Below are 14,394 nucleotides of genomic sequence, written 5' to 3'. Positions count from 1 at the left end.
ATAGTGACGCAGCTTGTTAAAGTACTTCTTTTTATTTTATTATATTTCATTTTATATTTTAGTATTTATTTCCCCTTTTTCTTCATACCCTATTATTAATTTTTTGCTTTTATACAAACTTGGAAACTTGCAGGAAAGTGAGCGCGAGGTGTGCTATGAGGAAAAAAAAAGTGTCAGAAGGGAAGAGTTGAAAGGAATGGAAAGGAATGGAAAGGAAAGGAGAGGAGAGGAGAGGGGAGGAGGAAAATAAATTGAGGAATAGATTATATTTAGGCAGCAGGCGGCGCTGGCGTGTGTTGAAGACAGCCTTCGACATTTTCCGGCCAGTCGCAGACATTTTCATTTGGATTGAAAACTAAATTTACCGGACACGGCATGTGATGTTTACGTTCGCCCTCGCACATGTAGTACATTGTGCAGTCGTTTTTGTCGGGGTGATACGATATGTGATTATCCTCTTCGTCACAAGTTACCTCGTTAGCTGAAAATAACATTCAAGTTCTCGTTTATTGTCATGTGTCATGTTCATGAGTTTTATTTTGTTTAGGGGAACCGAAAATTGATGGGACATTGTTTTTGGAATTCATAAATTTTATACCAATTATTGATTTACTCCATTGACAGGAAAAGTTTATCACTACAGCCTCAAGGCTAATTATTTTTTAAAGATTTAAGAAATATATACTTCGAAAATTTTATAATTTGCAATCACCAACTTTTAATTATTTATTGAAAGTCAATAACTTATGGGACTTGCTACTAGGCGAATGAAACTCATTATAAAGTTTGGTTTTACATTAAATCTTACGCTAAAAAAATTACTTAGTTAAAAAAAAAAAAATTTTGTCTTGAAAATTTTACTTTTGTTTCAAGATATTTAGTTTTATTAATTTAAGAAATTTACTCTTGAATTAATTTATTAAAATTATTGAATGAGCAGAAAATTATCGAGAGAAGGTTACTATTACATACTTTGTTTAAAAATTTCTTATTCGAGGATTGATCCGCGGTAACATTGATTTACAATTAACTTTTAATACGCGGAATGTAGAGGAACGGGAAAGTTAGTTAATGCACCTTATTATTTTACGCGACGTTTCGCAGATATATTTCTGCTTCCTCAGGCGATCTATGAAAATACAATGATAATTATTTAAAAATTCTTTACAATATGATAATGATAACAAAATCATTACAACGAAATTATTATAAAAGTGATTATAAATTGACTGTCAAATTACATGTATTATAATGTAGAATTATCTTTGTCGATGTTAAGAATTTTATTATAATTATCATTCTATTTTCATAGATCGCCTGAGGAAGCAGAAGTATTTCGACGAAGCGTCATGTAAAATAATAAGGTGTATTAACTAACTATCTTGTTCCTCGATATTCCTCAGATAATAAATTAATTTACAGCTACAGCTTTTGGCTTAAATTATTACCAACTTGTTTCAAGAATTCCGTGAAAACAAATATTGTCGGATTTTTGCTACTTTCTGTCATAAAAAAAATTTTTTTATACTTTGCAGGACATACCGAAATTATTTTTAGTCTAAATAATCGTTCTTGAATACATAATTTGATTTTACAGATCGAAAGTAACATACGTTTGAATCAAGTGACATTAATTATAGATCAATGATATAATTATCTGGCCCAAAAAATTTAAAAACTATAAAATATTGTTTAGACAAGAATTTTTTCGCTTATGAATTTATTAAAGTGAACCATTAAAATTTTTATTAATATATTGATAAAAAAAATTTCAATATTTTTCCTTGTTTTTATAAATAAACATACACAGAAAAAAAAACTTGTACCAAGAAAATTTTAAGGAAGACAAAAGTGATTTTGGAACAAGAAGAAAATCTTCCTTGATATTTTCTAGAGCCAAGAAAATTTACCCTTCAGAATTTTTTTTTAGTGTATGAATAGCTTTGATAACTGTCAGGAATATTTGTTCTTTCGTCAAGAAAAGTTTCTTGTCAGAAGTATTTTTTTTTTTTTTTTTTTCAATGTAAGAAAATCGATTTTTTTAAGCGCGACAACTGATTTCCTTCCTACTAGTTTTTTTGAATCAAAAATGTTTCTCATAAATTATTAAAATTTTTCTATTAGTATATAACTCAAAATAATAAACTTTCGCCTTTTTTGAAATCAAATATAAAAAAATATTTCAACTAAAAAAAAAATTTGAATTCCAAAAACAACATTCCAATTAAAAAAATTTTCCAATTATATTAAACCATTATACGATATACTGAAACTTGTAACAATTATAATCGTGCGTCAAGAAGACGAGTTGTGAAAATGGTTTTTAATAATTAACGAAAGGTTGCTTACGGTCTTTGGTGGTGTACTTTCCGTTGCGGATCGAGGTCTCGTAAGGGCCTTCGTACTCCAGTTTTACTGAGTAGTTTAATAATTCATTTTTCATTGCGCTTATCAAAGGGTACTTGCCCGCGCCACAGCTCCCGCGGAAATCATCCATGTCCACGGACCAAATCATAATACCACCGAAGCCCTCCTCCTTCAGCCAATTCATCTGAGTGAGAAACAAAGATATTTGTTATTTGTTATTATAATATAATATATTATATTGTATTGTATGAAATTAGTTTTTTTATAACTGAATGATCAATTAATTAATTATTAATAATAATGAGCAATATAAATATATAAAGACACTTTAGAGTCAATGCTAGATCGCTCAATATTCAACATATCAGTTCCCAGGGGAGTTTATAATTCCTAGATTGTCACGGGAATTTTCGTGTAAATTAATTGTAAAAAAATGATAGCGTGGTAGTTAGTATAAGAGTATTGGGGGTGGCGATCGAAATTCCCTGACTGGAGATTAAATTTTTCTCCATTTTTCGAGAACAGTTATTACCTCGATGAAATACTGTTAATTAATGCCTTTTTATCCGGGTTATTAATAATTATAATTTATAATTGTCCTGGGAAATGCGATTACTTAAATAATTTGATCATAGTTTGTGAAATATTTAAGGAATAAAAGGTTTTATCACAAAAATTAGACAAATATATTAATAAATTTTTGGCGCAAGAATTCATGCGACTGTATCATTAAATTATTATATTATACAAACACGGTTATATTAGCATGTTTGACATTATTAATATAGTGTTTATTACAAGTGAATCTATTAATAGCTTAATAATGGTTAATTAATAATGTTCATCTGTTGATTGTAATAACAATGAAATTAACGCAGTAGCTTTTTATTTTATGCAACAGTGTAATGAGTCTGAAATCGTATGAATTGTATTACGCAACCTTCCAAGTACTATGTAATTATAGAGAATGTTGGAACTGAAGTGGTACTTATCGATAACCGGAGTGGTATCGGGAATTATTGAGCATCGAGCACATTTTAAATACTTCATGAGATCGTTATATATACAAACATATATGATGATGATGATAAAGAAGAATATATAATATGAAGTTCAATCGTTATTTTTGGTTTTATAGCTGAAATTATGCATGACCATGTGTAAAATTATGCATGATCACGCATGATATTGTCGAATAACGTATTATGTCCCATAAAAACGCATGATTCAGAATTTTCTGTCATATACGTTTATACACGGAAAAAAGAAAACTCGAAAAATTACAGTATAAAATGTAAAATCAGTCCCGTTGTAATCAAAACTAGAAAAATTACAGTTTGAAATAACATTCTTTTAAATTCAATTTTTTAATTTAATATTCAGAGCTTTCATTGTAAATATTACATTCTGCAATGTAATTCTTATAAAATCTGTTATAATTAAATTTGAAACTGTAATTTTTCCAGGTTTCATCACGAAGCGCCACGTTGCATTATATACTGTAATTTTTCGAGTTTCCTCTTTTCCGTGCATGTATACAGAGATGGTTACGAAGAATCAAGCCAAATGATGCATGACATTACATATAGAATCATGCATGACTACATGTAAAATCGTATGTATGATTTTTTGAGTAAATTCTACACGGAGAGAAAAGAATAAAATTTATTCCTATGTAGGATGGTAACCATTACCATATTACATAGTAACGGAAATTTTTGTAAGAAACCTGTATAAATTTGATAATAAAAACCTTAGAAATTGTGATAAAAATATGAACAATCACTCATTCGATACAGAATTAAATTCTGAAAATAATGTTGGGGTTTTTTCAATTTTTTTGATGAAAATTTCAATTTGTTATTAACAAAAAACATAAACAACATAAAAAATCTCAGTTTTTCGTAAATAACTCAATAACTATTGGTGATATGAAAAATCAGAAAAAAGATCCTTAAAGAGGAGGAAAGTTCTGAAAAAAGTCTCAACACCCGGAACTCCTCTAGCTTGAAAAACAATAATTTTTATTTAATGTTGGAAATAGGGTTCCGCGCAACTTTTGTCATATGCACAGTCGTATTCACAGAGAATGGAGCTTTATGACACAACATATTACATATGGAATCATGCATGACCTCGCATGGAAAAACATGTCATTTTGTAGAGTAATTTCTAGTTTTGAATTTTTCATGGCTCATATGTCCATATGTACATAGACATGATTATATAAAACTAAACATATCCATTAGGGTGATTCAAAAAAAAAGAATATTTTTTTTTTCGTTTGGTACTCTGAAAAATAGGTTCCTAGACACCTCTAAGAAAGCCTCTCCAAGCATGAGTTCTTAATTGTAACGGGAAGGTCCTCCTTCTTACAGTTTTCTATTTTTTCTTATTATCAGATAGAAAAATTTATATCTCGCTTCCAACTACTTGAAAAAATATCTTGTTCCTTAGATTTTGTAGGAAATTGAATGCTCTACAAAAAAGGTCTCTTACGATTTTTTCGTAAACCCAACCGTTTAAAAGATATTAACGGTTAAAGTTTGATTATTTTTGGGAAAATTTTTTATTTCTTATGAATTTTATAACTCAATGAAAAAAAATCATTATGAATGATGAAACTCATAGTTTTGTAGGAAATTTACTGCTCTATAAAAATGGTCTCTTATGATTTTTCGATCAAGTTGAGCGTTTACGAGATATTCATCGTCAAACATCAATGCATATCAATTTTTCTAGTATTTGATCAATAATTCGAAAAATTTCAATTTATTCTGTGAGTTTCAAGGAAATTTAGACAAATTTGAGTTTCTATGAATAGAAATATGTTATGAACTATTTTTTTAATTAGTTTTTTTAGTCTTGGACATGTTTGATTACATTAAAACAAAAAATTAGTGCATTTTTTTAAATATATAATTCAATTTAGTGTGTTTCACATGTGTTTCACTTTTTTATCGAAGAATTTATTTATTTAATTATCAACTGCCATATAATTTTCAATATTTTCAACATAACGGTACACTTTTACTGTAAATAATTTCCTCTATTGCAGTTTGGGTAGTTTTTTCGATGTTCTTTGATAATTTGCAATAAGTATTGGAATTGCTCTTCATTTTTGTCAAGCATTGATTATACTCACTAACTAATGCAACAGCTCGTTCTGCTGAATCATTAACAACTTTCAATTGGTTAAAGTATTCTTTATTTTCAATGTAACTGTCATTAGTAGGCCACGATTCAATATCTTTATCAAGGAAGTCATATGATAAATCAAAGATTTTAAAGAGATTTAAAGACTTTTTAGAAACAAAGTCACTCAGACTTTTTGCGTTAATGAATTCAAATCGTTTTTATCAATTATAAATTTTTAGCTTTAGAATCTGTACCGTTACGAGTATTAACAGCTCCAACAATATTTTTTTACTTCCAATGAAACGGTATCGTCAAATAATGATAAAATGGCAAGTTCATCACTTAAATACCATAAATGCAAAATCATTTTTTCACAAGTTGCTGAAGAAATCAATGAATTGATATTTTTGTACTCGAATAAATTTTTCAAAAACTGCAAGTCATGATTAGCAGCAGTTGTTGCAGAAGTTGATGAAAACCAAGCTTTTAAATACAGTGTAACTATAAATATACAAATTTGCCGAAGACCGTCCAATTCTTTATTAGAAAGTTTAAATTCATTTCTGAATAGAAACATTTTTAAACTGTAAATTGCCTTCGCCATCCACCTAGCATGATGAATTGCACCAGGACGTTTGAAAAAAATTTCTTCTTGAGGCATTTCTCCAAGGAAAATCAACGACAATTCCAACAATTCTTTATAGTCATCTCGGGGTTGTAGTAACTATCAAAAACAATTAAAAATTTGTCAGAAACAAGAAAATTTTTTTCTTAAAATCGCAGTTAAATCATACCTGTAAGGATTGTGCAATTAAACTAGATATTTCATTTTTTTATCCAAAATGATATCAGCAACAACAGTATCTTCAATTCCAGATTTATAATTAGTTTTATTTATTTCATCCCATGATTTTTAAATCTTCCGAACATTGGTACGTTTGGCCCAGATGACACAGGCCAATATACTTCAAATACACTTCTCAATATGATCTCAAAAATGTGGTGACGACATGGTAACCAGATTAACTCTCTTCCCAAAGTCTTTTCAATTGCCTTACATGTACCGTTATGAATTCCTGTATAAAGAAAATAGATAACTATCGTTAAATTTAATATTTTCAACAAATTGTAGATTATATTTAAAATCCAAATGAGTAAATAATTCTCAATAATTTCAAAAGTGAAATTCAGTAAGCAATAAAAATTAAACTAGAACGTTAATAATTAAATATTTTTTAGATTAAATTATCATTGATAAGTTACCTATATTAACTGCCGTCGTGTCAAAACACATCGCCTTAACATAATTAGTAATACCCCATTCACTCAATGTCGATAAAATGGCTGATGTTTGATTGTCTGCCGTCCCAGAATTCATTTTTGGAACCCCAAGTAATTGTTCGGTACCAAATGCAGTTAAAATAACTGGTAGCCGTTCCACAGATTTTGATCCAACAAGGTCATTCAGCATTTTTCCGTCCCAATGCACAACGTATTTATCGTGTGTCTTAAAGTTGTCATTAAGTCCTTTAGCAATGTCTTCTCTTTGAAGCATACGAGCTCGTTGAATTGAACTATAACTGAGCGTTGTATCTTCAATTTTAATACCTACTGCTAGTAAAACCGGAGCAATAATAAACATCGCATTTCTACTGCTGACATTAGCTCGGTCGAGTCCAAAAATGACTTCAGGAGTTAAGACATCAAGTTTTGCTCGTTTTGTCGGAATTGGAGGTTCATACTCTGAATCAGATCCAAAATTTGTAACTCCACTTAATGTATACGTAGAGAACGACTCTGATTTTTCACTTGGAACAATCGCATGACTGGTAGACGGTTGATCTAAGTCTGGAATAAGATCTGTTTTATAAATTAAACGAAGAAAATGTATAGAATTTATTCATTTTGATGACAAATAATTAAGAAAGGACTCCAAAAATTGTCTAGTCAAATGTCATCTAGTCATCTATGAAAAGTTACACTACTACCTGACTTTATAATAATTAAATATCTCAGATACTTACTACTCTCATCTATTCCCATCATAGTTGTGGTTAAGTTTGATACAGGTACATTATTAGAAAGAATCTCTTTATGGGTACCGAATTTTTGATCCAAATACAACTTTCTAATATTATCATCAAGCACTTTTAAGGATTTTTCGCTCACAATGTCGAATAATTGTTCAAAATCAGTCTGAAATTTCATTTCCTTTTGGTTTTGCGCTGAATTCTTTTTATCGAAATTTTTTTGTAATTTTAACCATTGACTGTGATAGCGAAGAAATTTTTGACTGCATTAGGAGCTCCACTAGTTGGAATCTAATTTTTTCTCCACAGTTCAATAACTTGGTCAACTGAATTTTTAGCACTTTGTTTGATTGAATACTTTAAAATTTTAAGTTGGTAGAAAAACACACGCATAACCTCTTTCACTTTTGGTAACTTACGTTCCGAAATTCTTTGTAGAGGTATTCCGATAAAACGTATTTCTTTATTCATTGTAGGTTAATTGATGATAAATAAATTTATGTGATGATTATAAGACTTATTTAAAATGAATTATTTTATTACGTATTCAAGATGATCAGTTTTAGGAACACTGAAAATACGGTATTAAATGGGTAGATACTGAAGATAGTTGAGAGTAAAAAACATAGATGGCGTTAGTTTCAGAAGACAAACAGAAGAAGAAATGGAATTCAAAACAAAAATCCCCTCGAACGAAAATTTTATGTATATTTTGTGAAAAACAATTTAAAAATACGCACTGAACAAATTTCATAATAATAAATGACAACGCGATTAAGATTTTAAATTATTAAAGATAAAATTAAAAAAATATTATTAGAATAAAAACTTTCAAATGAATTTTTGAACAGAAAACATCTATAGGAGTTGCTTTTATAATAAAAACTCAAATTTGTCTAAATTTCCTTGAAACTCACAGAATAAATTGAAATTTTTCGAATTATTGATCAAAAACTAGAAAAATTGATATGCATTGATGTTTGACGATGAATATCTCGTAAACGCTCAACTTGATCGAAAAATCATAAGAGACCATTTTTATAGAGCAGTAAATTTCCTACAAAACTATGAGTTTCATCATTCATAATGATTTTTTTCATTGAGTTATAAAATTCATAAGAAATAAAAAATTTTCCCAAAAATAATCAAACTTTAACCGTTAATATCTTTTAAACGGTTGGGTTTACGAAAAAATCGTAAGAGACCTTTTTTGTAAAGCATTCAATTTCCTACAAAATCTAAGGAACAAGATATTTTTTCAAGTAGTTGGAAGCGAGATATAAATTTTTCTATCTGATAATAAGAAAAAATAGAAAACTGTAAGAAGGAGGACCTTCCCGTTACAATTAAGAACTCATGCTTAGAGAGGCTTTCTTAGAGGTGTCTAGGAACCTATTTTTCAGAGTACCAAATGAAAAAAAAAATATTCTTTTTTTTTGAATCACCCTAATATCCATACATCATATCATACATGAATATACATCAATAGTGATCACATATGAAGTTCAATTGCTACTTTGGTTTTGTGCATTACATCATATGTGATATGTATAATCACATGTGGAATTATTTATGATCATGCGTGGTCATGTGTGAAATTATGTGTCATTACATTGGAAAAAAATTAGCTTGGTTCAAGAAAAATTTCTAAATTCAAGAATTTTCTTTTCTAATCAAGTTAATTTTTTTTTTCAGAGCATATGTGAAATTATATAAGATCATATGTTAAATTACGCATGGTACAGATGCCATAAGGGCGTATACCGGCAAAAGGTCCTGATAAAAAGCCGTAAGGGCGTATAAAAAATTTTTTTTTTTTCGGGAATCAACGCATTTTTGTATGAAATGTGCAGAAATGCAAAAAAAAATTTTTTTTTCTGTAAACTAAAAATTTTGTTTGGACTTAGAAAAAATAATAGAATTTTTATTATACGCCCTTATAGCATCTGTAACGCGATATATAATATTTGATCAGATTAAAATGAATGTATGATAATTGAATATATATACAGAATTTCGAGGTACTATAATTTGGAGGTATTAAATTTATACAATATTTAAAAAATTCTGATTGTAATAGATAGTTAAAATAAATTTTTCTTAATCGGGCTGTAAATTTCTTTTATCTTCTGAAAACGAAGGAAATTTGTGAAACTTGAAAATGATTATCTAAATCGATCGCCACCCCGATAATTAATTAGACAATTAAACTTTAGAGGTCGATTTTTCTTGACTTTTTATCAGGAGACTAATAAAATATTTGGTTAGGATAGAAAGTTGAAAAAAATACTTAAAATCATCTAGAGTAACAATTGGATGTAAAATGTGATTTTTAGTAGAGTATGTATGTGTGTATTATTTATTTTTCACAAAAAAGTATGTTTTTATAGCATAAATTACCTTATTAATAAGACTCCTTTCGTCATCAAAACCGACCCATTGGTCATCTCTGTATGCAAACGGCACCTGCTGTTCGCTATCCCAGACGAGGGTCGTGTTGTCCTCGTTTAAGAAACTACACACCTAAATAAATAAAAAAAAAAAAAAAATATTAAAGTAATATTTAAATTTGAATATTTATAATAAAATAAATAAAATAAAACAAAAAAAGAAGCGCAAACGGATTTAAAAAGTAAACTATACCGATGTGATAAAAATAAAATGTTAAAATAAAAAACAAACTAGTGCACGGCACGAAAATAAATGCAACGAAGTATTATGTGAATTCTTGTCTTAATTTCCATAGAAAGTACCTCGTAGTAAGAGAGAAAGCCAGACTCGTTAGTAAAGTTCCCAGGAACTCCACCCCCGGAGGCTGGTGCACCGATGTCAAACTTGTCCTTGTCTACCAGCGTGAAGGATCTTCCGTACGTAGGCATTCCTATCATTAGCTTCTCCTTCGGCGCCCCCTGTTTCACCCATTCGCGAGCACTGTAATCCTATTTGATGCGAAGAAAAAAAAAATAATAAAATTTAATAATATTTTATTCTATTCCAATAAAAAATAACTACTTATGCATAAGATTTACTTTTAAGTGTATGCTAAATGAAAAATTCATCAAGAGGCAACATCACTGTGAGTTTTAAAATTTTGACTTTTGGATTTAAAATATTTTACCACAGTCCAAAAATTTCAATTAAATGTTTTATAATTATAAAATTAAACATTTTTACTGTAAAAATATTAAAAAATAAAAATTGATCTGATTTGTTTTCTTATCACAGGGGTGTTTCCGCTGAAATAATTATTAAGATAAATAAAATTTATTTTTTATCATGTAAGTAAGTTTGAGTTTAGATAAAAGTAATGAATGCATTGAATAAAGTCGTGTATAATGCGAGTACAAAGGAAGAGTGTTATAGTTATAAGTAAAACTAAATAAATATAAATATAAGTTACAAGTATATATAAATATATAAATATGTACATAAATAAAAATGAATATGAGTTAATCAAATGAAATAAAAGTTTGTTTTCTTACCACAGTGAGTTTCTTTTGATAGCTGGTTGCACTCTCTAAGGGATGCAGCGGACTATTGTGTCCGACTTGTCTCTCCCAGTGACCATGGAAATCGTAAGTCATTACGTTTATAAAGTCCAGGTACTTTGATATTTCAGGAACGTCGTACCTGTAAGAATAATGAGACTCTTTAATTAATATAAAATGCTTGCAATAATTATATTTGTTGTATTGTAATATTTAAGGTCAATGTAGTTTCAATGAGAAACGATTAATTCATCTTTATCACTAGAAAAATCAAGTCTCGGTGTTTGCGCAATCAATGACTAGATTCACGAAAGATGTTTCAAAATCCCTCGGGGTTGTACGAGTCTCGACTTCTTCATACTTTGGCAGTTTCAAACTGAGGGCCGCAGTAAGTAATAACAAAAGTTTAATTAAATAAATATTTTAAGCTTCTTCCAACCCTTGCTTCAAACTTTTACGCTATTATACTTTTTGGCGGATTCTGTTGAATTTCGTAAATGCGAGTTTCGAGGTTCGAGAATTAAGGTAACGACTATCAATAAGTTCAGATCGACTGTTAAAGTTCAGGCCCCTTTTTAGGCTTATTTTAATAAATTCTCTTTTGTGTTCCTGATAATTTTTTATTTTATAACTTTCTGCTGCACACAAAAAAAAATTCTTTTTTAAATTATATTATAAATAGTAATAAGCGTCACTTCATATAAAAAACTAGAAAAATTGCAGCTTGAAATAACATTTTCATAAATTCAAACTTTGAATGTTAATTTTCAGAGCTTTCAATTTAATATTTACATCTTACAATGTAATTCTTACACAATCTGTAATTATTAAACTGTAAAAAAAAAATTCTTGACTGGAATGTAAATTTTCTTCACTCAAGAAAATATTAAGGAAGATTGAAAATTTTTGGAATGAAGTCAAAGTTTTTTGAGCCAAGAAAATTTCATCTTGCTCCAAAATAACTTTCGTCTTACTTAAAATTTTCTTGGCGAAAGAAGCTTGTTTTTTTTTTTTCTGTGTACAATTTAAAACTGTAATTTTTCCAGTTTTTTATATGAAGCGTCACGTTACATGTAATTTTGTGAAAATGTAATTTTTTCCGTATAGAGTAATTACGAAGCTCTTTTGTGATAAAAATGATAAAGTAAAAACCCATAGGAAGATTTTTTTATTTGTTTGTATTAATTAACTATATCCATCAATGTTGTATCAACCGGTATTTATAGGCTTTTCAGAATTAAAAGCCTTCAATTTCAAATAAACTTTCTCAAGTATATCCGATAATCTGGTAGAAAATAATATAATAAAGACATTAAAGATAAAATCCAAAAATATTTACTTATAAGTGTTAACTGAAAGAGTAAATAATATATATAAATAACATGTTATAAAATCTTTTAGAGGAGTTCTAAAAAAAAAAGTAAATAAAAAAAAAGAGAAGGAAAAAAAGTTGAACAAATATTCTATAAAGTAGTTTTGAAAAGTTATTACAGCGCGAGTAAAGCAATTTAAGCTTGAGAAGCATTTTATATCGAGATGTAGAGTAAGATTATTTACCCAGCGGCAATGGCTTCAAAACTCGCTGGTACTGCTGCTGAAAGAATCAATTTAGGTTGGCCAGAGTCTTTGGCTTCGCCTTCGAACGCAAGTCTCAGCTCTTTCAGAAGATTCACGTAAGCGGCCTTGTCGTCAGTGCCTCTGAAACATACAAATATATATATTTATATACATTTAAATTTATATATGTCTAAACATATGTGCAGAAAGTATATATGCTCACATGTAGAGTGAACACGTATATCGAGGACAATGCAGAAGGTAATTTATGAATGGCCCCGGCTTGTCTATTTTATAGTTTTAGCTTCGCATAAAATTAATCTGTATAGCACTTACCGCGGATATTCCCAGTCGACATCGAGACCGTTAAATTTGTACTCCCTGAGGAACTCGATTGCCTCGTAAACGAACTGATTCATACGGAATGTATTGCTGGTGAGTTCTTTGAATGGTGTTGAACCAAATGCCCACCCACCAATTGCTAGTAATACCTGATGTCAGAAAAAAAATTCATATTTATATTTTTTGTTATTTCTTCTTGCAGATAATCCGGGATTTAGTTCAGCGATTAAAATATTCAAAATAATAAATTTTCACTTGAATGACTACAAATTTCGATATGAGATTTAAATATAATTATGAAAAAATAAAATTATTTTTATAAATAAGTACTGTGAAAAATTTTCCGTCATTGCGTTAAAAAATTAAAAAAAAAAAATACATAAAATTGGTTTTGGCTTGAAATTCTGCCTTTTAAAGGCTTCAAATAATTTTCAGAGATAATTAATTTATTATAAATCTACGGCCTAATTATAAATAGACTCAAATTTTTTCTGAAAATTAACTTAGCAGGTAGTTGATAATTTTAAGAATTTTTGTAACAAATAAATTATGGCAAAAAAAAATTATAAAAAATTAATTTCTAAAATAAATTGTATTCGATGTAACTTAAAAAGATTGAAATTGAAATGAAATCTTTAATCTCACAAATCGTTTATCTTTCCAAGAGCCTATTAGTGAAACGTCTAAGTATCTATAAGTCTCATTGTCTATTATTTGTGTTTAATTGAGTCTTGACAAATCTGCAACTTACAAATTAATTCACTCTTACTCTCACCCTAACTCTAAATAGCGTAAATTAATCTCAGAATTTGAAGACCCTCTAAGATAGCAGAGCAATTAACTAGACTTAACGTCTAATAACTTAATTATATAAACTTTACATCTATTAACTTCTAATACAGACGGTGAAATCAAATGTTAAGTTCCGCTGAACCGATTTCACTTTCCTTAGACCGTACTCTGTATCTATCTCGCGAAAGTTTGTAATTTGCTGGATTTGATATTTTATTACATCAAAAATAATTTTATTTTCAAGATAAATTATCTATCAATCGTAAATTTTTTATTTGACCCAAAGAACGCCCTATTTCTTATTAAAGATACCTTGTCGCAAAATATTAAAGAATTTAATATTTCGAGTCATGAAATTAAATTCTTTAATATTTTAGCATCGTTAATATATTTTGTAATAATTATTTAGAACCTTTAATTTGATTGCCCTAATAATTTAAAATTGACAAAGTTCAAAAATTTATTCACCAGAACTAAAAACAGCAATGTTATAAGTGGTACTTGGGTTGAAATATTTAACTGTTAAAATATTAAAATAACTATAAGTTATAACTATTAAAATAAAACAAATCTATTTTTAAGTATTGTTTAAAAACTTTTATCAATCATTGTATAATACATAATTTTTCTGAGAATTAAATTAAACGACTTTTTATCGTTTAAATAAAACTTTTTACCAA

At 28.5% G+C, this 14,394-nt stretch overlaps 2 protein-coding genes across 2 annotated transcripts in view; both read right to left on the bottom strand.

Moving 5' to 3' along the window:
* Positions 1 to 13: 13 nt before the first annotated feature.
* Cht7 (chitinase 7) overlaps positions 14 to 14,394 on the bottom strand; it is a 45,388-nt gene continuing 31,007 nt past the window's right edge. The window contains exons 10-16 of the mRNA XM_074242233.1: positions 12,917 to 13,071; positions 12,581 to 12,721; positions 11,018 to 11,165; positions 10,289 to 10,474; positions 9,936 to 10,058; positions 2,350 to 2,551; positions 14 to 481 (exon numbers count right to left, since the gene is read on the bottom strand). Coding sequence (XP_074098334.1) covers positions 270 to 481; positions 2,350 to 2,551; positions 9,936 to 10,058; positions 10,289 to 10,474; positions 11,018 to 11,165; positions 12,581 to 12,721; positions 12,917 to 13,071 — 1,167 coding nt within the window. The 3' untranslated portion in view covers positions 14 to 269. The remainder of the gene's footprint in view (positions 482 to 2,349; positions 2,552 to 9,935; positions 10,059 to 10,288; positions 10,475 to 11,017; positions 11,166 to 12,580; positions 12,722 to 12,916; positions 13,072 to 14,394) is intronic.
* LOC141527340 (uncharacterized) lies at positions 6,400 to 7,790 on the bottom strand. The gene is made up of 2 exons (XM_074242761.1): positions 6,769 to 7,790; positions 6,400 to 6,581 (listed from the first exon to the last, which is right to left on the bottom strand). The coding sequence occupies exons 1-2, from the start codon at positions 7,145 to 7,147 to the stop codon at positions 6,400 to 6,402; spliced, it is 561 nt and encodes a 186-aa protein (XP_074098862.1). The 5' UTR covers positions 7,148 to 7,790.

Source organism: Cotesia typhae, unplaced genomic scaffold (assembly GCF_013202065.1).
Source record: "Cotesia typhae breed Kobodo isofemale line unplaced genomic scaffold, CoteBio_Ctyphae contig_4, whole genome shotgun sequence".
NCBI lineage: Eukaryota > Metazoa > Arthropoda > Insecta > Hymenoptera > Braconidae > Cotesia > Cotesia typhae.
Note: the sequence above shows the minus strand (reverse complement) of the source record. Positions and strands in the feature narration are given on the sequence as shown.

What these genes read in the sequence shown, in the direction of transcription:
- LOC141527340 (XM_074242761.1), bottom strand. Translation starts at nt 7,147, where the DNA reads ATGTTTATTATTGCTCCGGTTTTACTAGCAGTAGGTATTAAAATTGAA. An exon ending in CACGACGGCAGTTAATATAG is followed by an intron (nt 6,582 to 6,768) that starts GTAACTTATCAA and finishes TTCTTTATACAG; the next exon opens with GAATTCATAACGGTACATGT.